The sequence below is a fragment of the Aquarana catesbeiana genome, linkage group LG12 (genome assembly GCF_042186555.1).
Source record: "Aquarana catesbeiana isolate 2022-GZ linkage group LG12, ASM4218655v1, whole genome shotgun sequence".
NCBI lineage: Eukaryota > Metazoa > Chordata > Amphibia > Anura > Ranidae > Aquarana > Aquarana catesbeiana.
In genome coordinates this window covers 49,735,289-49,758,110 of record NC_133335.1, presented here as the reverse complement: position 1 = coordinate 49,758,110, position 22,822 = coordinate 49,735,289, and the positions used below count along the sequence as shown (strand labels likewise).

At 44.8% G+C, this 22,822-nt stretch overlaps 1 protein-coding gene across 3 annotated transcripts in view; it reads left to right on the top strand.

The window, feature by feature from the left end:
* The window catches only part of LOC141114197 (myosin light chain kinase, smooth muscle-like), a 141,440-nt gene that overhangs the window by 24,010 nt on the left and 94,608 nt on the right, over window positions 1-22,822 (top strand). For 2 of the 3 annotated variants that reach the window (XM_073607738.1, XM_073607736.1), the window contains exons 2-3: window positions 10,071-10,157; window positions 18,448-18,612. In XM_073607738.1, the coding sequence (XP_073463839.1) occupies window positions 10,071-10,157; window positions 18,448-18,612 (252 nt within the window). The remainder of the gene's footprint in view (window positions 1-10,070; window positions 10,158-18,447; window positions 18,613-22,822) is intronic. The other variant, XM_073607737.1, reaches the window with a different exon arrangement.

The following is a 22,822-nucleotide window of genomic DNA, read 5'->3' as shown; positions in this document are numbered from 1 at the left end:
AAAAAGACCCAAACAAATCTGCCAATTTCTATCAGGGCAGCCATGTCAGTACTAGAACTCCTCACAGCATCAATACCAGCAGTGCAATGGGCACGTCTCCATGCAAGGGATCTCCAGCAGGCAATTCTGAGGAATTGGTCCTTTGGGGAGTCTCTGGAGATGTTGATCAAGATGCTCCCTCTGGTTCAGAGAAAGCTGTAGTGGTGGAGAAGACAGTCAAACTTGGACAAGGGCCTACTGGTGTTTTCCTGTAGAAAGGAGGTTGACAACAGACGCGAGTTCTTGGGGTTGGGGCGCCCATCTGAAAGTACAGATGGCCCAGGGAACATGGACAAACAAAGAAGCCAAGAGATCCTCCAACTGGAGGGAATTGAAGGCCCATGGTCCTAGAAGAATAGCCCTTAAGGATCAAGTCCGAGGTCACCACATTCAGATGTTGTCTGACAATGCCACAGAAGTGGCCTATATAACAAGACAGGGAGGGAGGAGAAGGAGGAGTGTTGGTGTCCTGGGCACAAAGCAACTTGGCATCCCTGACGATGGTGCACCTAAAGGGAGATCTGAATCTAGTAGCAGATTTTCTGAGCAGAGAAAGGATACTAGAATCAGAATGGAGTCTGAATTCAGAGGTGAATAGAAAGATGGGGAGCCCCCCAGATCGATCTCTTCGCATCCCAGGCGAACGCAAAGGTGGAGGTTAATTCTCCCTGAACGGGCGAGATCAAGCAGACAGACTGGATGTGCTAGCACAGCCGTGGACCTTCCGCTTGTGCTACACTCCCCCCCCCCCCCCCCCCCCTTTCAGATGATCCTGTTGGTACTAAAGAAGCTGCAAAGGGAGGGCTACAAGCATGATTCTAGTGGCTCCATTTTGGCCCAAGAAGGCATGGTTTTCAACTGTTCAGAAGATGGCAGTGGAACCTCGCTGGGTTCTTCCATTACGGAGCGACCTAACTCGGAGGGGCCCCTTCAACATCCCAATATCGAGTATCTCAGACTGACAGCCTGGTTACTGAGAAGCAGATCCTAAAAAAAAAAAAGGCTTGTCTGATAAACTAGTCTCGACCCCATTAAATAGCTGAAAAAAAGGTTACCAGGGCAATTTACTTTAAAACATGGAAATGTTTCAATTCCTGGTGTGCGACTAAAGTTTTTCACCACAGGAAGTTATTTCTGTTCTAGAATTCCATGAGGGACTGGAGAAGGGGTTGGCGACTAGTACTTTTTAAAGGTCCAAGTGGCTGCTCTATCGGTATTCCTGGAGAGACGGCTATCTCAGGATCTGCTTATTATAAGGTTTTTTTTAAGGCATTGGCCAGAGGTAGGCCAGTACCTTAAGCTTTTTTTTCCGAAATGGGACCCATCGGTGGTATTGCAGGGTTTGACGAAAAAACCCTTTGAACCTCCGGAGGAAGCGACAATCAGATTTTGGTCGCTCAAATTAGCACTTTTAGTGGCGGTTACATCAGCTAGGAGGGTGAGCGAACTGCAAGCCCTGTCCATCATTGAACCATTTTGTTATATATTTCCGGACCAGGTAGTGCTAAAAACTGACCTGGGTTTTCTACCAAATGTTTCAACTGTATTTCATAGGGCACAGGAAATAATTCTCCCAACCTTTTGCCCTACACCAGCCAGCACTAAGAGAACCTTCCATAGTCTGGATGTGAGAAGATGTATACTGCATCTAGAAGTCGCAAGAGAATTCAGAAAATCAAATACACTGTTTATATTCTCAGGCCTGCGTAAAGTGTACAGTGCTTCTAAAAACCATAGGAAGATGGCTGCGAATGGCCATCAACGAAGCCTACAAATCTTCTTCAGGGGGTAGATCCTCCCGCAGGGGTAGTGGCCCATTCAACATGGGCAGTAGCAACATCTTGGACGGAACGAGCAGGGGCTTCTCCGGGTTGGATCTGTAAAGCGGCTACGTGGACAAGCTCTTCCACCTTTACCCGCCACTACAGGTTGGACTTGCTTTCAGCATCAGAGCAATTGTTCGGCAGAAAAGTCCTACAGGCGGTGGTCCCACCCTAGAGTAAGTACTCTCCTCTCCCAGGTGCTGCCCTGAAACACAAGGGAGAAAACCTTAGACTTGCTGGTAACTGTATTTCTACGAGTCTTTCAGGACTGCGCCGATGACCGGCCCTAATTGTGTTATAAAATGTGGTGTTATTGCTATGTTCTGCTTATCTAATTTCAGCATGGCTGGAGGTTCTCTATGAACAACTGAGGCCATGGTGGAAGTGTCCGGTCTATAAAGAAAACTGACTGCAGTGTTTCCTGGGAAAGTGGGTGGAGCTGCGCTCTCTCCAGGTGCTGTCCTGAAAGACTCATAGAAATACCGTTATCGGTAAGTCTAACTAAAGTTTTCCAACACCTTTTTGAATCTATGCCATGGGGAATTAAGGCAGTTCTGAAGGCAAAAGGGAGGTCCAACTCGGAACTAGCAAGGTGTAACTAATAAAGTGGCCGGTGCATGTTATATGCCAATGGAAATGGGTGGAAGAAGTTGTGGTGGTCAGATTAAGTGAACTAGAATCCTCCATCCCTCCCTTTTCTCACCATCCATATATTTTATTTATTTTTATTTTTTTCTTCGCTGTCCCCAGTACATTCCATTTGATCATTGCCAGCTTAAATGTGTGGTGGTTGTATTGAACGTTTGGGATGCACTTCATTTAAAGTGCAAAAGGCAAAGTGTCCATTTTAAACGCAAGAGATGGCAAGTCTTTTGACCCAAGTTACCTGCAGTACAATCGCTTCTCAATCGCGCCCGTGGCCGTGACTTAAAGCATAACTCCACACTGGGAAAATAATTGGCATTTTACAATTGCTACGCAAGTTGCATTGCTATTTTAAAGTTTTTTATTAAAAGTGACTCCCCCCTCCCCAAACTTTTTAAAGTCAACTTATAGGCACACCTTCCAATCAGTGTTGCCAACCTGCCAGATTGAAATTTACTGACACAACACCCAAAATTTACTGGCCCAGCCTAGTTTTTACTGGCATTTCCAAAAGTTACAAATATTACAGTTGTGCAAATTGTACAAAGTGCAAATTTTAGTATTTAGGCTACAAATAAGTACAATATGCAATAAGCAAGGTAGATATGAAAGCAAAAAACATATTTATTTTATTTCAATATAGTAGGTAAGTGGCTCAGGGACAGGACTGTGCAGCAGCGCAGATCACTGACATGTCCCATCCTGAGTCACAGTGACAGTCTCTCTCCATGCCAGGTGGTCCTCTAAGGCTGCATTCGCACCTATGCATTTTTTTGTGCTTTTTGCATTTTGCAGATTTGGACTACAGATCGCGTTCCATAGGAAACCATGTTAAATGGACTCTAGTGCAAATCTGCAAAACGCAAAAAGCACTAAAACTGCATAGGTGTGAATCCAGCCTCAGTCCCCTCCAGTCCAAACAGCACTGACAGTTCCGCTCCTGGCTTGCCTTGCTCCAGTCCCACAGACCTGCACATGAGGCTCTGGCTGCTCCACCCGGCTCCCTTGCACCATGACATCACACGACATGCTCAGGCACTGTCTCCGCCAGACCTTCCCTTCCCGCCGGTACCACCCAATTACACTGTAGCAGGCACTTGGATGGTCCTGGCTGGCTCCGGACCCGAGCTGGGCATTCCCAGTTCCGAGCCAAGGGTCACAGCTTTATATTTTTTACTGGCAACCTTTTCCTCTTACTGGCATTTTACTGGCAGGAGAAAAGTGCCCATTTTTTACTGGCTGCCAGTAAAATTACTGACGGTTGGCAACACTGCTTCCAATAGGAATTTTAATAATGGTGGAATAATCCCTAAAGGTTAAATACTTCTGAAAGGATGCAGATCCTGTAGGTTTTCTCAGAATACTTTGGAGTGTACCAGGTGACTATAATGAACCAGACTTCATTCAGAATCAGTCTGCAAATGACATGGTAAAATATCTATACCTTCAGAGCTAAAAAAAAGTTAGAATCGGCAGCAAAGTTTGTTAAAATGCCTGCAAAGAATATTGATGGCCCAGAGGGGATTGTGTAGAATTTTTTTTTTTTTTTTTGTGGGGGGAGGGGATTTGAAGAAAACTGGAGGAGTACTCTAAAAATGCACTTCATAATTGTAAGTAAATGCACTTCATATTTGAAAAAGCTTTCAGCAACATTGAAGTCTAAAATTAGTCTGTTGAATGACAATCGTATACCAGAAGCACTTTCCCCATGCTGAAATTGACAATCCACCTAGTGATGGAATGCTTTTTAACAGACCTTTAGGTATTCACCGGTATGACAACCCATTATTACATGACTTTGTTTTGTACAACCGCCTTCCAATGTTCCAGGGTGTATAGCCGGGGGTGCAGTGGGCTCAGGTTGATGGAGAGGGCAGTGTTTGGACTTTGGCTTACAGTTCTCAGATTCAGGGTTATTCAATGACATACAGCTATCCACAGATCATTTACTTTCAGGAAATGAAATAATACCCGATTTGGCTAGTAGATGGTGTTCTCTGTGTTTGAATGTAAAATATTATTGTTTGACCTGGATTTACCACTATATGTTCGGGTGTCTTTTTTAGTCATTTGAAATGTTTTGGTCCATTGTTCAGCCACCGGTGATCTGCAAAGTGCTAATGGCTACTAGGGATGATCCCAATGTTCAAACATCGGGTGTTTGCCAAACAACGTGCATTATGCGGTGCTCTCGGCAAATTCGAAAAGCCGCAGAACACCATTAAAGTCTATGGGACACTAACGTGAAAAACCAAAAGTGCTCAGTTTAAAGCCTTATATGCACGTTATTGTCATAAAGGGTGTATGGGGAGTTTGGGGACCCGGGTCCTGCCCCAGTGGACATGTATCAATGCAAAATTTTTTAAAAACTACAGTTTTTTTCAGGAGCAGTGATTTTAATAGTACTTAAAGTGACACCATAAAAATGAAGTTTCCTTTTAAATATCGTGCCTGGGGGCTATCCTTAGTATGCCTGTAAAGTGGCGCATTTTTCCCATGTTTAGAACAATAACACAGCAAAATTACATTTCTAAAAGGGGGGGGGGAGGAGAAGAGTCATCTAAAACTGTTTGTGGCTGTAATGAATTGTCGGGTCCTTCCAATATAGATAAAAATCATTTAAAAAAAAAAAACGGCATGGGTTCCCCCAGCCTATTACCATGCCCTTTTGGGTCTGGTATGAATATTGAATATTAAGGGGAACCCCGCACCAAAAAAACTGGGGGTCCTCCCAAAATCCATACCAGGCCCTTATCCAAGCACGCAACCTGGCAGGCTGCAGGAAAAGGAGGGGGGGGGGTGGGAGAGACTCCCTCCCCCTCCTGAACCGTACCAGGCCACATGCCCTCAACGTGGGGAGGATGCTTTGGGGTCCCCCCCAAAGCACCTTGTCCCCATGTTGCTGGGGAGAAGGGTCTCATCCCCACAACCCTTGCCCAGTGATTGTGGGGGTCTGCTTATTGGAATCTGCAAGGCCCCTTTAACAAGGGGGGCCCTCAGATCCCAGCCCCCCCCATGTGAATGGGTATCAGGTACATTGCACATTCACCAAAAAGTGTCAAAATGGTAAAAATTACAGTAGACAATTTGGGACAAGTCCTTTTTATTTAAAAAAAAAAAAAAGGCTCCCACCGACTGAAGCCTCTTCGCAATGACAGCTGTTATATAGCTGAGGGCGGGGCCACACTGACTTAAACGGATGACCCTGCCTTCCTCTGACCTCAGAGGGGGTGGGGTCACCCGTTTATGTCACCAGGTGGCCCCGCCCTGAGCTATATAACAGCTTTCATCGCGAAGAGGCTTCAGTCGGCGGGAGCTTCCCAAGTAGGTGGAGTGGTTGCTGTGGGTTTTTTTTTTTTTTTTTTTGCTTTTCGGTTCGTCGGGCAGTGTGATGGATGATGGCTTTATATTGCGGGACGTTATTTTTTTAATAAAGGATTTGTCCCAAACTGTCTCGTCATTTTTACTATTTTTGACACTTTTGGTGAATGAGTAGGGGTACAATGTACCCATTCACATGGGGGGGCCGGGATCTTGGGGTTTCCTTGTTAAGGGGGTTTCCAGATTCAGACAAGCCCCTTGCCCAACAGACCCCCACAATCACTGGGCAAGGGTTGTGGGGATAAGGCTTTTTTTTTTTTTTTTTTTGACTTTTATCTATATTGCTGGGATCCGACAATTCATTACAGCCATGAGCAGTTTTTTAAATGACACCTTCTTAAAAAAAAAAAAAAAAAATAGTCATTTTGCTGTGTTCTAAACACGGGGAAAGATGCACTATTTTACAGGCATACTAAGGACAGCCCCCAGGCATGATATTTTAAAGAGATATTTCATTTTTTGTTTCACTTTAAGCATTATTAAAATCATTGCTCCTAAACTTTTTTTATTTTTTTTTTCATTCAAACATGTCCCCTAGGGCACGTAAGCCTTTAAAATTAGCACTTTTGATTTTTCATATTCCATAGACTTTAACGGTGTTCACTCGTTCGTACAAATTTTTTGCCTGTTCTGGTGTGAACCAAACCAGGGGGGGTGTTTTGGCTCATCCCTATTAGCTACATCAATCGGAATTGGTTTCAGGAAATGTTTCCATCCAAGAATGCTCATAAAAGTTTTTAGCTTGTTTTATTTACAATTTGCGAACCACTTTTTCGGAAATGTGCTTTTGTGAAATGTCTTTAGGGAATTCTTTTGAGCAAGTCCCACATCCCATTAATGGACTCTACAAAGAGCAGGATGGAAGTAGTTGTCATCATTTTACACTTGGGCTTGGTATTTGTTCAAAAGAGGATCTTGTGCTTTGTGTGCTTACTGGAACATAAACAGCTAAAAGAGGTATTCTACTGTTCCATAATCTATAACTTGGACATCATTTTCGAGTTTAGCAACCCTAAAAGTGGTTGTGCACCTTGTGGTCTGAGTTGACGCTATCATGTACTATTTTTTAAAGTATTGTGCAATAAAGAAGCATTTTATACCTGTGTCTGTAAAATTCTATCTATCCTATCTATCCTATCTATCCTATCTATCCCCCTTCCCAAAAACGTTATACTGAGTTGCCATATGGCCAACTGAAAGTTGGATGCCAGAATTGTTAAATTCTCCTTTGTTAAATTCCTCCTTCTTCCTTTTTCTTACTTCCTTCTTCCTCAAAATAAGTAACCTACACTGGTAAACACAACATTGTAACACTGGCTTGGTCCCGAGGAGGTAAGATTAGCGTGTGGATGGGAATCCGAAAGGTAGCAGGCCCAGGTTACCTCCTAAGCAGCAACAGAAATGTATAAGGGGTTGACTAGGCTGGGGAAGACCTGGTCTTATTTCAGACCAGGCTCCAATTCTGTGGTAGTGAGGACACTGCTAACGAAAAATATCTACGGGAGATTGGATTCGAGCGCAAAAAAGTGAGCAAGGTAATGAGAACAGGGAATCATGGATGGAAGAGCTACCTCCGGCAATAGTTTACCTGTGGTTAGGTGGCTTAATTGGAAGATGGAATTCCAGAACGGTCTGATCTGGGGAGAGGACCACCACAAATGGGAGATGCGAACTGACTGGCTCTCCAGCATTGGAAGAATGAACACCTTTACTGCAGTGCTTTAACATTTGTGTAGCCAGTCCTATGCAAATGCCCTCCTTTCTTCCTTTTCCTGCACCCAGAGTGTGGTGATTAATTTCCTTTTCAGACTGATTGCTGTAGTGCAGTGAGGTAGACGGGCACCCAGAGATTTTGCAGTGGAGCCTGTGATGAGTTCGCTCACCTTGAGCTTTATAAACCTATTTGGTAGTGAACTTAATCACTGTGTGTGTGTGTGTGTGTGTGGGGGGGGGGGGGGGTTTATTTTAGCACCAACAGGTTTTGCAGAACTTTACAATATAAAAGGGAGACCTTATAGTTACATTAAAATTTAAGCGTGTCCTGCTCGTAAGAGCTTACAATCGAATGGGGTGGAACAAAAGTTTGTAACTGAAGGATGAGCTGATGATGGTGATGAGATTAGTTTGAGGTGTGATAGGCTTCCCTTAAGAGATGAGTTTTCTGGGATCGCCTAAAGGCATCCGGACTAGGAGATGGCCTGACAGATTGAGGCAGAGAGTTCCAGAGGATGGGAGGAGGAGACCAGGGGGAGCTTGAGAGGACAGGTTGGGTGATATTTGGAAACAAGACTGGCGATGTAGCCCGAGGTGGAGTTGTGAATGGCTTTGTATGTTAGTATTTTTACTAAAGTGCTTCCTTGACGAGAACAATGTTGAGTGTTGTGGAGGTTGATGCAGATTTTCTGTTTTTCAAGTAATTTTATTAAGGGTTTACATATAAAATCGGGGTGTATGCAAGACGAAAATAAAATATTCTTTTCTTCCATGCATGTGGGCCAGTAGGTAACAGTTTAACAAATATCGGAGCAATACCCATTTTTGTTGTCACAGATGTTGTTCCATGAGTGTATCACGTGAAGATAATCAAAACTTACAAGGGGTACAGCGGACGTACTAGGCGTGTTTAGGGGTCAAGGTGGAGGGGACCCAGAGTCTGGGATTAAACCTGAGGCCCCTGACTGATATTTTGCTCTAGGGCCCAGGTATAACAAGCTAAGCCACTGGTATTGTGTTATCACTGCCAGTGCTTGCAAAATATGTAGAATTTCTCTGCACTGTAGATCCTGGCTTAACCGCCAACATCGCGATCTCTTCACCTACCGTTTTGTGTGTGTGTGTGATTATATCGATTTTTTTTATTTATTTTTTTGGAGGTGGGGGGAAAATCATGGGTGAGTTCCCACACTTTTTTTTTTTTTTTTTTTTTTTTTCCCCCAGGATGTGACCCCTGGATCAAAGGGTTAAGGTTCACTGTGCTCCTAGGGAGTGCTTGGTTACTGTGGTGGGGAGTGACATTGCATCAGCCGGACCCGCTGATTGGCTCATGCTGTGTCCAATTACAGCAAGTCGCCGGTGGAGTGCATGTGCGCCACAGACCCGGGAGCACAGAATCGGATACGAGCACATGATTCTGCCCAGAGCGGTCGCCCTGCCATAGTAAATGTGCATGGGGCGGTCGGCATCTGGTTAAGACTGTGTGTGAGCACCCTCGCACCTGTCACCTGAGTATGCGTGTTAAGGGCATCAGAGTGGCCTTTTTACAGCGGAGCGGCCCGAGTGCAGTTGTGATCCTGCCCCCCGCCCCTGGGTGACACACAAAACTTCTGGGGAAAGAAGAAAATCTTGGACGTAAATTTCTGCCCCTCTCAAAGTGCCGCCTGGGTCTAATGGACCCAGCTTGACCTATGCTAGGGCCGGTCCTGAAGAGTGCATGAGTCCAGACTGGTAACAAAAGGTTTGGGGGATCAAACCTATCAAGAGCGAATTCAGGAACTTAATATGTATAGTCTGTATAGTAAAGGGAAAGGGGAGACTTGATTAAAATCTTTAATACATCAAGGGGGTGAATAAGGTTCAGGGGGGCTGTCTTTGAAATATGAAACTAAAATCAAGAACACGGGTACATGACCTCAAAATAACTGGAGGCTAGTTCAAAACTAATCTTAGAAAGTATTAGTATTATTTTACTGAAAGGGTAGTTGATGCTTGGAATAAACTTAAATTACTTAAAATCTACTTGGGACAAACATAGATCTATATTCAGACAAAATGGGGGGAATAAAAAATGGGCACACCTGGTCTTCTTTCTGCCGTCCCTTTTTTTTTTTTTTTTTTCTATGGTTTTTGATCGCAATAAATATTTTCACACCCCAAGCAAGACCAGCATGAATGTGCTTTTATTTGTCGTTCAGCTTTCCCTCCTTCTGGGCACATGTCCTTCTCACCTTGGCGAGACGGGAGGAAGAGGCAGCAAAAATGTAAAAAGCTGGGTTTAAAGTCTTCTCTCTATTTTTTTGTATTTATTTATTTTTTGTATGAAGTCTTGCTTTAATGTGTTGTCTGAGATCAGATTGTCATTTTATACAGTACATTGTACAAATATTGTTCACTCTTGCTGCTATAAGAGGATACCCAAAATTTCAAAAAACAAAATGCGTTTTTTTTTGTTTTTTTTTTTTCTAGGGAACACGAAGATGGTTTTACCTGACGAACTACACATTGAAATGCAATGCCCGGCCAGCCCGCGAGTCAAGGAGAAACCTGGGAAAGGTAATTCTGGCTCTTCTGAGATTAGTATAGAAATGGCACCTACTGTGGAAGCGGGGAGTTTTATTTAGTCATCCAAAAAATGTTTTCATGCATATGAACAATGAGTGTGCAGTTGACCATCCTTTCCACAGCTTCTCATTTTGAAGTCACCCCATCGGTTGCCTAAAATGGCAGTTCCCTGCAATAGAGGTTTTATACTCTCCTCTCTGTTGGCCTGTGTCTACTACTTTGCTTTACTGAAGCACTGCAGACTCCATTGGACTCTTTAGTGTTCCAACATTTCTGGGACTGTCAGGTAACTACATCCACCACCATATGCTCTGGTTCTATTCTCTGCATCACTGCAGGGGTTGGAGGATGAGAGGGAAGAGGTATCTGACACTCCCAGAATTGCTAAATGAGTCTGACAAAGGTTGCATTTCTTTAAAGGGTAAGTTCACCTCTTGTACTCTTCTTTCTTCTTTCTTCTTTTACTAAATTTCACATACCTATTTTTGCACCAAAAAAAAAAAAAAATCAAAGCTTTCCATTAAATCTAGAGTCACTTACTTTTCTTGTCTAAATCCACGTTTCCATTAGTAATGTCTTTTTTTCCTGATCAGACTGTAGGTCATGACACAGGAAGGAGTTGACCAGCTGACCTGATTAGCACACACCCTGCATCATCCACCCTCCCATTCCCAGGTGCACGTCGTGGTTTTTTTTTTTTTTTTTTTTTTTTTTAATGAAATGCAATCAATCAGTGATCACCCTTCTCACTAAATACACAATCTACAATCAGATTGCGTAGTGTATGGCCATGTTTATACGCCTAAAATTACCGTATTTTTCGATCCACAAGATGCACCTGACCATAAGATGCACCTAGGTTTTAGAGGAGGAAAACAAGAAAAGAAAAATATTCTGAAACAAAATGGTGTACCAAAATATTTACCAGTGCCCATGAAATGCAGCCTGACTTGTGCCCGTTAAATGCAGCCTGACGTGCAGCCTTCCGTGTCTGTCCATTATATGCAGCCTGTTCTGTGACTGGCGAGGACATCCTCACAGTCGCCTGTCCACCTGTCACTTAGAACACAGAGCAGCCCGATCGGCAGTACTCCATTCGGTCGCTGGGGCTGCTCTGTTTTCTGTCTTCTTTAAGTGACAGGAGATCGCCCGGCGCTCGCGGGAGACAGCCGCCCTGTATCGTGAAAAAAATCAAGGAAAAAACTGCGCTATACCATAAATTTTTAAAAAAGTGCATAGAAATCAATTAATGCAAAATAAATTAAAAATATGTGAAAAACGTCAAAAAAAGTCAAAATAAATAAAATCATGAGTGTACAAAAATGATAGCAAAGTCTATGAACTCAGAAATCCAGAGAATCTTCTATGGAGATGGGAAGAATCCCCAGATAGCTCTCCTTGAAAGCCAGTGTGAAAAGGTAGGAAATAAAACACCCCTCACAGTGATCCTCCACCACCTAGAATTTGCGCTTACCAGATTGCAAGCACAACAGACATGTATGTGGACCCAAATCCGGGTATGCGGCTAGCAGTGAAGCATCCCTCTAAGCAGCATAGCAGATGGTAAACAAGCCAGGCACGTAGTAGACTTGTATCCGGGTGTCCAACTAGCAGTAGAGCATCCCTCTGTGCAGCGTGGCTTCAGGTATATAAATGGATGGTACAGCAACCCGAATCAAGGACATAAGGACAAAGGAAAGGTAGCCATAGCGTGAATCCGATAAACCAATTTATTATAAATAAAGTAGAAAACTTACAGGAATGTAGTATAAAAAGAGCAGAGCGCCAACCTCCCATGTATTGTGACATGGCGACGACGGGCAGGGGGGCTGTTCAGTATTCGCTCCATAAGATGCACAGGCATTTCTCCCCATTTTTGGGGGGTAAAAAAGTGCATCTTATGGAGCAAAAAATACGGTACTAGTTGCGCTTTCAGTGCCATTAATAGCACACCAAACACAGAAGCAAACCCGCATTTTGCCATGTGAAAAAACAAGGGGTAAATGCTGCAAAACACACCACACAAAACCCCAAAATGTCCCATTAATCACATGTAGTGCAGCCAATTTAAATAAATAGGCTGCCCTATGCGTGTCACAGGAAAAACGAGATAAAAATGTGCGCTCCCACTATGCGAGATGTAAATGGGGCCTGAAAGTGAAATTGGTGTGATAACACAAGAACAATGAGGCTCCATTCACATCTGTGCGTTTCCTTGCATTTCAGAAATGCGCTGCACCAAAAATCGCAGTAAAAAACGCACCAAGCTCCACTCTGAATGTTTCTGTTCCCTCCCTCCTATGTACTTGTATGAAGATGACCATACACTATGCAATTTGAATGTGTATTTAGTGGGAAAGGTGATCACTGATTGCATTTCATTTAAAAAACATACAGCTGGGAGTGGGTGGATAGATGATGATGATGATGATGTGTCATGACCTACAGTCTGACCAGGAAGAAGACATTACTTATGGAAATGTGTGTAGCGCACTACCCCCCTAGGAGCTGCTGAATTAGATGTAGTAATCACCGCCAATCACCCATACTGCCATACATACCACAACCCATGAGATGGAAAGAGTCCATGTTAGGATTTTTTACTTGGTCTTTATTTTTGAGATTAACTTGAAGAGATCTAGAGACATATGAGATGCCCATGAATGTTTCAGAAGAATAGGTCATCATCCACGGCCTTGGCCTTTTCAGTGGGTTTCCCCTGTCCAGTCCTTACTGCAAACTATGGATTCCAGTTAACAAGACAAATCACTCTGAATGATTCCCCCTGTATTTGTTCTTGCTGCAGACTATTACTTCTTCTGTTATCAATCTGGCTGAAGATTTACTACTCTGAATAGTTCCTCTGCCCGACTGGTTATGCTTCCTTTGGGGTATTTAATTCTTTAACCACTTCCCGACCGGCACACGCCAATGTACTTCGACAGAATGGCATGGCTGGGCAAATGGGCGTACAGGTAAGTCCCATTTGAATTCCCCGCTGTGCCATTGCGTGCATGCGCCGGCCGGGAGCTCCTTGAGTCGGGTCGCGCGGACTCGATCGCCGCGGGGATACCCGCGATCGCCTCACGGAGAGGACGAACAGAGAGATGCTGATGTAAACAGCATCTCCCCGTTCTGCCTAGTGACAGTGTCACTGATCTCTGCTCCCTGTCATCAGGAGCAGAGATCAGTGATGTGTCACAGCTAGCCCATTCCCCCCTACAGTTAGAAAACACACCCTAGTACTGACTTAACCCCTCCCCGCCCCCTAGATGTTAACCCCTTTACTGCCAGTGTCATTTACACAGTAATCTGTGCATTTTTATAGCACGGATTGCTGTATAAATGACAATGGTCCCAAAAATGGCAAAAATGTCCATGTCCGCCATAATGTCACAGTCACAATAAAAATCGCTGATCACCGCCATTACTAGTAAAAGAAGAAATTATTAATAAAAATGCTATAAAACTATCCCCTATTTTGTAAACGCTATAACTTTTGCGCAAACCAATCAAACGCTCCTTTTTTTTTTTTTTTTATCAAAAAATGTGGAAGAATACGTATCGGCCTAAACTGAGGAAAAAAAGTTTTTTTTTAAATTATTTTTCGGGGATATTTATTATACCAAAAAGTAAAAAATAATGCGCTTTTTTTTCAAAATTGTCGCTATTTTTTTTGTTTATAGCGCAAAAAATAAAAACCGCAGAGGTGATCAAATACCACCAAAAGAAAGCTCCATTTGTGAGGGGAAAAAAAAAGGACGTCAATTTTGTTTGGGAGCCACGTTGCACGACCGCGCTATTGTCAGTTAAAGAGACGCAGTGCCGAATCGCAAAAAACCTTCTGGTCAGGAAGGGGGTAAATTCTTCCGGGGCTGAAGTGGTTAAGGTCAAATACCTGCACAGTCTTCTTCATGACCCGCATAACAACACCCTTTTTGGGGTATTAATTCATTAAGGTCAAAGACCTGCACCGCCTTCTCCATGACCCGCATACCAACACCCTTCAGCCTCTAAAAGTGCTTGATACTGTGTTCCTTGAATGCACAGTATAAAAAAAAATCCTTCCTTTTAGCCCCTCTGGGTTTGCACTCCCTTTGCTCTCTCCCAATCAACAGTCCATGTTCTAATTGCAGAAAGTCGATCACCAAGTTCTTCTTCCTCCGTTTTGCTCCTACTTCCTCCTTCTCTGACCGGCATATTCCCACCTGGGAACGCCCGGTATCCTCTCAGCGACTACATGCTGACTTCTTCCCCAGGGCCTAGGCACTTGGCCCCCCTGGATTCTTCTCCGGCACCAGGGATCTCTGAACTCCCAGGCCACTGGGCCTCCCTTGTGGACTCCAACTCCCGACTCAAACTGCTCCTCCGACTCCTCCCAGAGCATGTGACCCTCCCCTTTTATGAGAGACCGCCCTCTGACCATAGAAATTAACCATTCATCAATCCTCTCACATGGGTTTCCTGCCACTCAGGTCTCGGCCCATCCTCTTTCTAGCAGAATCCACTGCTAAGCAGAGAAGGTCTCCCTGAGCCCATGTGTAGGAGGCCACACCCCCCTTCTATTCTGATACTTCCAACCCTGAATTAACATCCAAGCCCAGTAAAGAACACAGGCCTGGCTAAATTTACCTGTCACTATATTCTACACTAGCAAAATATACAATAAAGCACCTACCTAAAGGTAGAGGGCGCTACATGTGGAATTGGACAAGAAAAGTAAGTGACTAGGTTTTAAAAAGTACGTGAATGCTATATTGGTGCATAGGGGAGCTGAAATTTTTGAAAAAAGTGTACAAAGATGAACTTGCCCTTTAACAGACAGAATATAGGAGGCAATGGGAACTAGAGAGTTGAGTATAGCTGCTCTTCTAGTTAGAAGCTCTGTTTGTGTTTAACCCTTTCATGACTAAGCCTATTTTTGAAATTTTGGTATTTACAAGTTAAAATCCATATTTTTTGCTAGAAAATTACTTAGAACCCAAAACATTATATATATATTTTTTAGGAGAGAATCTAGAGAATAAAATGGCGATTGCTGCAATATTTTATGTCACACGGTATTTGTGCAGCTGTGTTTTAAACGCAAATTTTTGGGAAAAGGACACTTTGATGAATTTTAAAAAAACAAACGGTAAAGTTATCCCAATTTTTTTGTATAATGTGAAAGATGATGTTACGCAGAGTAAATAGATGTCAAACATGTCACGCTTTTATAATTGCACGCACTCGTGGAATGGCGACAAACTACGGTACCTAAGAATTTCCATAGGCGATGCTTTAAATTTTTTTTACAGTTACCAGGTTAGAGTTACAGAGGAGGTCTAGTGCTAGAATTATTGCTCTCGCTCTGACGATTGCGGCGATACCTCACATGTGTGATTTGAACACCGTTTACATATGCGGGCACGACTTCCGTATGCGTTTTCTTTGCTGCGTGAGCTCGCGGGGACGGGGGCGCTTTAAAATGTATTTATTTATTTTTTATATTCATTGTGTTTTCAAAAAAGAAAAAAAAAATTGACTTTTATTGCTGTCACAAGAAATGTAAACATCCCTTGTGACAGTAATAGGTGGTGACAGGTACTCTTTATGGAGGGATCGGGGGTCTGAAAGACCCCCGATCCCTCCTTTGCACTTCAAAGTGTTCAGATCACCGAAAACGGCGATTCTGAATACTGTGTATTTTTTTTAAAACCGGCGCCATTGGCAGCCGAGTAAACGGGAAGTGACGTCATGACGTCGCTTCCGTGTTTACGATTAGGAGGCTGGAACGAAGCCACCCACAGCTTTGTTCCAGCCTGCCGCCGGAGGCAGTCGATTGGTCCCCGGGCCTCCCTATCGAACGGGAGGCCCGGTAAGAGCGGCGGCAGGAGGGGTGGACGTCCCTTCCCGCTCCTCCGGTATAACAGCCGAGCAGCTTTTATGATGCCTGCAGCCTGCAGCTGCAGGCATCATCCCGGTATAACCCTGGAAAGCCGAGTATGCACATCTGCGTACGCTCGGCGGGAAAGGGTTAAACATGAACCATGCAACATGGAACTGCATAAGGTAATGCATGACCTCTGTCTATAGTGTGAGAACTGACCTTTCCTTTGAAGAAACTATATATCCCACAATCCCTGGGTCTCTGAGTCAGTGGTTCTCCAGGTGAGAAGAGGAGAAGGGGGGGTAAAAAACCACGAAAGAGATCCTTCTAAAGTCTCATACACACGATCTGCTTTTCGGCAGACAAAGTGTCAGACTTTTGTCCGAAGGGCATGTGCCAGGATCTTGTCTTGCATACTAACGGCACACAATTGTCGGCCAACAAACACAAATGTAGTGATGTACTACATGGGATTTCAGCTCTTTAGTGCCACCCTTTGGGCACCTTCTGCTAATGTTGTGTTTGGTGAGCATTGATTCCGAGCATGCGTGTTTGTACTTTGGACTTTTGCGTGATGGACTTGTGTATAAAAATCTGACAGACTGTTGTCTGCCGAAAATTTTACTAGCCTGCTAAACCAACATTTTGTTGACTGAAAGTTGGACAACAATTGTCTGAAAGAGCGTACTAACGGTCGGATTTTAGGCAAACAGTCTGTCAAGTGTGTTCTCCCTTTCATAAGGTTGCTATATACTTTGTTCTAGGGTCAAGCAACCTATTATAGCACATGTGGAGAATTACACGTGTGTGTGTGTGTGTGTGTGTGTGTGTGTGTGTGTGTCTCACACTCTGTGCTCATCTGGGTCTTCCAGAAATTCTTGCACTGATCTAGGTTGTGATTGAATCCAGTGAGCAATGGTAAAAAGGATGAGGCTCCAAAAACAGGATTCTCTTTGCCCAAATTCCATTAAAATGTGTACTGTACAGTAAACTACACCACCCTTCCTGAAGAGTACACTTGGAAGCATCTTTTTATTCAATGGGCGCCTCTACTGACCACACGTTTGTTCCATTTTGGGGCTTTATCCTTTTTACCTTTTTTACAGGCTAGGGCTCTGCAGGTGAGAGCTAAATGGTAATTTGATATGACAGAGACACAAACTGGCAGAAAAATTAACCGAGAGCTCACCATGCAATGCAACACAGAAGAAATGACGAGTCATGCACTGGACACAGCGGGGTTGATTTACTATAAGTTTGGAGTGCAAAATCGGGTGCAGCTGTGCATGGTAGTCAATCGGCTTCTAACTTCAGCTTTTTCAATTAAGCTTTGACAAAAAAAAAAAAACCTAGACACTGATTGGTTTCTATGAAGGGCCGTGCCAGATTTATCACTCTAAATTTTTTGTAAATCCACCCCAGTATGACCTGGAACCAGATGTTGTCCTGTCAGTTTAGTAAATGGGGACAGGCTAGCTGCAGCAATACATGGGGAATTGATCAGCTATGATACTGCAGACACACATGGGCCCATCATTACAAGGTAAGGCAAACCAACAACATGGGGAATTTAACTACACTTAAAGTGTTACTAAACCCACAACCGTGAAATCAGTCTGTATATGCAGTAAAGCATGCTTGTTAAACTTGCTGTGGAACCAAAGGGGTTAATCCTCTGTATTGTGTAAAGAGGCTATTTGATCCTGTCTTCTCTGATCCTCCCCTTGTTCCACAGTCCCCAATCTATCTGGTAATATAACAGAGCCTTGGGGGCACTCTGCACATGCTGTTTTTTTTGTGTGTGTGTGTTTTGTGTGTGTTTTTTGTTTTGTTTCTCGTGGGAGAGTGGCTGTGCGCTGATCACATGCAATCAGCACTGTCCAGACAGAGGGTCAGGGGTCCTGCAGCCTCATAGGACAATCTGAGGAGAATGAAAACTCCTCCTACAAGCTTTAACCAGACTCTGCTAGAAGACAAGACTGCTATATACTGATGAGAAAATGTATTTAGCAGTTTATAGTTACTAAAATAATGACATCTTCATGTTCTGTGTACTGTGGGAGATCAGATATAGCGAATGCAGGGTCCTGGGTTTAGTAATACTTTAATACCTAGTTCATAGGTAGTGCAGCATTTTGCAAAGTGGTTGGAGCATTCTTGTATCTCTGGGTCCTGGTTTGCATGAAACGTGCGTGCTCTCCATATTTCTTTGAGTGAACTGGTATGTGACTAAACTGGTCTCGACAAGATCCATATCACATGCGCACACTCTGAGCTCTGTCAGGGGTCCAAGACTGATGTGAGTAGTTCTATGTACTCTGTATGGTGTGTTGTGATATGCTGCCACTGTATAAATACAGGAACTAAATCCATAAACCTTGCTGGAATGTTATTTTTTTTTTTTTTTTTTAGCAGTTGATGCAAAGGTGACAGGAGAGAAATCGCCTAACCTCCGAGTGGTAAAGACATCCGATAGATACCTCACGGTCCTGTTTGAGCTCAGCCCGCACAGTGGAGGAGGACTATGTGTACGCCGTGTGGAGTCCCCTGTGCCTATCCTCACTAATTCTTCTAATGGTGAGCCCAGAACTGTGTAAAAGATTGCATTTTATGTGAAATGTCTTTGTTTATTAATCAATGGAGAACATTAAAACCTTGTTTGTTTTTTGTTTTGTTTTGTGTTTTGTTTTCTTTTGTGTTTGTTTTTTTTTCTCGGGGCCAGGCCAAAAGTCCAGTAGATGCATTGGGGGGGGGGGGGGGGGCGCTATACTAACTCCTCTTTAGCACTACCATAGGCGTGCGTAGGGAGGCAGGGCTATGATTGAGTGAGTGATTGGCTTTGTACAGGAGGGGGCAGGTACTAAATGCCGACGTGGGGGCGGGTGCTAAAAACAGACGTGGGGGCAGGGCTACAAGCCAATCTTAGCTCCGCCCCTGCCCACCATGCCATCCTTTAGCACCCGCCCACTCCCTGGCATAAACAGCATTTCCTCTGTAGCTGCCTTTTTTGACCCCTCCCACGTCCCATAAGCCCCACCCCTTATAGAATCCACCCACTCTGTCTCCTGTATTACACTTGCTTCCACCCATAGTGTTAGGATAATACAGCCCCAGAATCACAGAACAGAGTATATAGATCAGCACCACAGATATGGACACACTGACAGCATGACAATGCGCCCCCCCCCCCCTCCCCCCCCCGACACTCCACTCACAGCAATACTACCCACCCCCCTGCCTGTCAGATGGATCACGGGACACCCTGCTCACAGCCCAATCCCCCCCCCACCAGTTTGCACAATTACACCCCCCACACCCGTCTGCCCAATCTCCCCTCAGTTTACACAATCCCCCTCCCCCCAGTCTGCACAATTACCCCCCCCCACAAGTGCCACGAAAAGCACCGCCCACCATCCTCGGCCATTAAAATACAAGAACGGGAGCTGCATGCTGCAATGGCAAATAACTGGAGCTTGGAGAATGGGAGAGTGTTTGCGGGTGCATCTCTTGCGCCCTGGACATTTCCTAAACGTTGGCAAATCGGTTTCAATCAGCCGATTGCAGGCTGGGAAGCTTCCCATAGGCAACCGCATGTCCGGCTCCCGGTCACTCTTAAAGTTACAGATTGGGGGGGGCGGCACCCGAGCACCCCCTATGGACGGGCCGCCATATGCAGAGGTTGGTATTAAGTGAAGCAGAGTTCCAGGGTCACTAGTAATTAACAGAGATCAGTAATTAACGGTCAGCTTGTCTTTCAGACTAATGCAGTGTGGTTTTCCCACATCATGGGTGCAGCACAGTGTTCCCACAGTTTTCATGTAGGTTAGCTTTGCTTCTATAGACTTCTATTCTGTCCCACGGTTTTAATGTACTTTCAGAAAGGGCACCAAAACCATGAGTCATAATAGAAGTCTATGGCAAACCACAGGTACACTGCAGTGCACCCATGGTGTGGGAAAACCACACCATATCCGTGTGAAAGCACCCTTTGGTAAGGGAGGACCACTTAGCATATTTTATGGGTATAGGAAGGCTTTTGTTTTAAGCCCCTCCCACTGTAAATGTAATTTGGCCACACCCGCCATTCGCAGCGGCTTTAGGCTTTAGTGGGCACACCCTAATGCAGTAGGTAGCGCACACCTATGAGCACTCCCCCTGCAGGAGTTGCTGGGAATTTTGGGTCGGTTTCCCCCAAACGCAGCATTATTTATCTTTTTTCCTTTGGCTCAAAGATCAGTGCTTCTTTTTTGTGGCTTTATTGGAACAGTAACTTGGATAATCACTTCTCCTCTGTATAGCAGGATCAGTTACTCGCTCAGTCCCAGAATGGTTGGGCTTCCTCCCACCAACTCCCTTCTGGCTCTGCTCAGTCTCTGGATACAGTTCTTTTGGTAGCCCCCCAGCTAAGCCTCAATGTCTTCAAAGACTCCTCTTCCTGGCTTCTTCACTGTCTCTGCTCCAGGGGCAAAGCCCCCTAAATGTGGGCTCTCTTTCTGCAGGACTGGACTCACGAACTCTGCACCTTGGCTGCCAGGCCTCAGAATATTTATGGGCTCTCCCTCCACATTCTGGGCACACCTCCCCTAGGATTGGCTAGAGTTCCATTAATATTCAGGCTGCCTGTCCTGCGCTCCCTCCCACAGTACTTCTAGAAGACTGGGAGTAGCGCGACAGCGGCCTATGAGACACTGAACAGCCCCAAAAAATCAGCCCCATGCTCCGCTGTTTATATAGGAGCTAACTGAATTTTAGTTTACCTAGCAGCCTATTCTAAACTAGGAGGGTGCTACACATCCATGTATCTATGGAGCAAGCCATGCTTGTCACTAGGCTAGACTGCCAAACATGTCTGGCTTTGTTTACCTCCTTTACATGGTAAATGGGGAGATTAGTGGCTTGTTGAATAAAGATTAGTGCTTTTGCTTTCAGTTCAGCTGTATTTGTTGGAAATGTACTTAGCCTGAAAAGTGAAAACTAATGCAGCCACCACATCTAAGGACTTGGGAGTTGCAATATAGAACATTTTGTTCTTGGGTTTAGGTATACTTTTTTTTTTTTTTTTTTTTTTTCTCCCATGTCTGCATTTGGTAATCTTTTCATTTTAACCACTTCCTGCCTGCGCTATAGCCGAAAGACAGCTACAGTTTGTCAGGAAGGCGTCCTGTGATCTCGCTGCCTGCGTACCGCGCTCTGTGATCACAGATCGGGGCAAAGGGCCAATCACAGCGGCCCTTTACCACATGATCAGCTGTGTCCAATGACAGCTGATCACAGAAGTAAACACAAGCCTGTTATCCACTTTTCTTTACTCCTTCTGACAGTGTGGGAGAGAGATAGCTGATAACCAGCTTGTGTTAGAGACCTCAGCACTGATCATCAGTGCTGCCCATCAGTGTCACCTCATCAATGCCCATCAGTGCAGCCTTATCAGCACACATCACTGAAGGTGAAAATTTTTATACCAAACTATGAAAAGGGTTTTTTTTTTTTTTTTAAACAGTGGTGATTAAATACCACCAAAAGAAAGCTGTTTGTGTGAAAACAGTGTTACGTGGCCGTGCAACTGTCATTCAAAGTGCGACAGTGCTGAGAATTGGCCTGGGCAGGAAGGGGGTATAAGTGCCCAGTAAGCAAGTGATTAAATGGCTGCGCACATGTGTGGGCACTGCCAACTCTGCACTGTATATGATCTAGCTACCAGTTGGTACAGACAGTGGTACAAGTGAGCACGCTGGAGTAGTCAAAGTGCCCGCAAGTTTACTGGAGCAGTTTTACTGTGCGCTGAACTAGCTTTTGTACGTTAATATTCTAGAGGGGGTGCTGTGGTATCACTGCACAGTGTAGCAGCAAAATAGTGTGAGATCTCTCTCCCTCTCTCTATATCTATATCTATATCTATAAATTAACGTGTACCTGGCCCACGGACATTTTTAACCCCGGTCGTCTTTCTTGGAATAAACAACCGATGCAGCTAAGAAGCCGCTCGGCTGTTTTTCGAAGCAGCGGGATATACCAAGTCTGCCTTCCGCAGCTCGTCCGGGCTCTCCCATCCCACCGGGAGGCACGAGTGGCTGGCTGGAGACCCGAACGAAGCTGTAATCGGATCTAGTAACCCAGAAGCGATTTGTCATGACATCACTTCCGGTTTACAGAAGACTTAAAGGCGCCACATTTAGAAAAAATGACAGTATTCAAAATAGCCAAAATTGGCTTTCTGAATGCTTTTGTGCAAAGGAGGGATTTGGGGTTCTAAAGAGTACCTGTCACAAGGGATGTATACATTCCTTCTGACCAGGGGCCGATCTGGGGGTGGGGATTGCCACTCCTGAGAAATTTGTTGCGGGCCTGGCAGATGAGAGAGCGGGCCGCTCCGCGGGCGAACCGGGTGGCGTGGTTTGCGGGCAGTCGGCGCGGTTTGTGGGCGGGCTGGGCTGCAGTGTCAGTGTGTGGGTGGCTCGGCGTGAGCGCACAGCTGGCCAATCAGCTAGCTAGGGGGCGGGGGAGCAGAAAGATGAGATCATCTCTCTCCATCCTGTATCCCTTCAGTAACTTCCGCCCTCACTGTGCAGGCAGCGTGGGCAGCAGAGATTACATTATGAGTCTGGGAAACGGCAAGAAACAAGCAAAACGCCACCTTAGCAGGCAGGTGACTATCCGCAAATTGTGGCAGGTGACGTGGCAAGTGACAATCCTCAAGGTGTGGCAGGCGATGGTGGTAAGTGACACACTCGGGGCTCCCACTGATTCTGCATTATGATGAGTTGAACCATTTCATTTTGATATTACA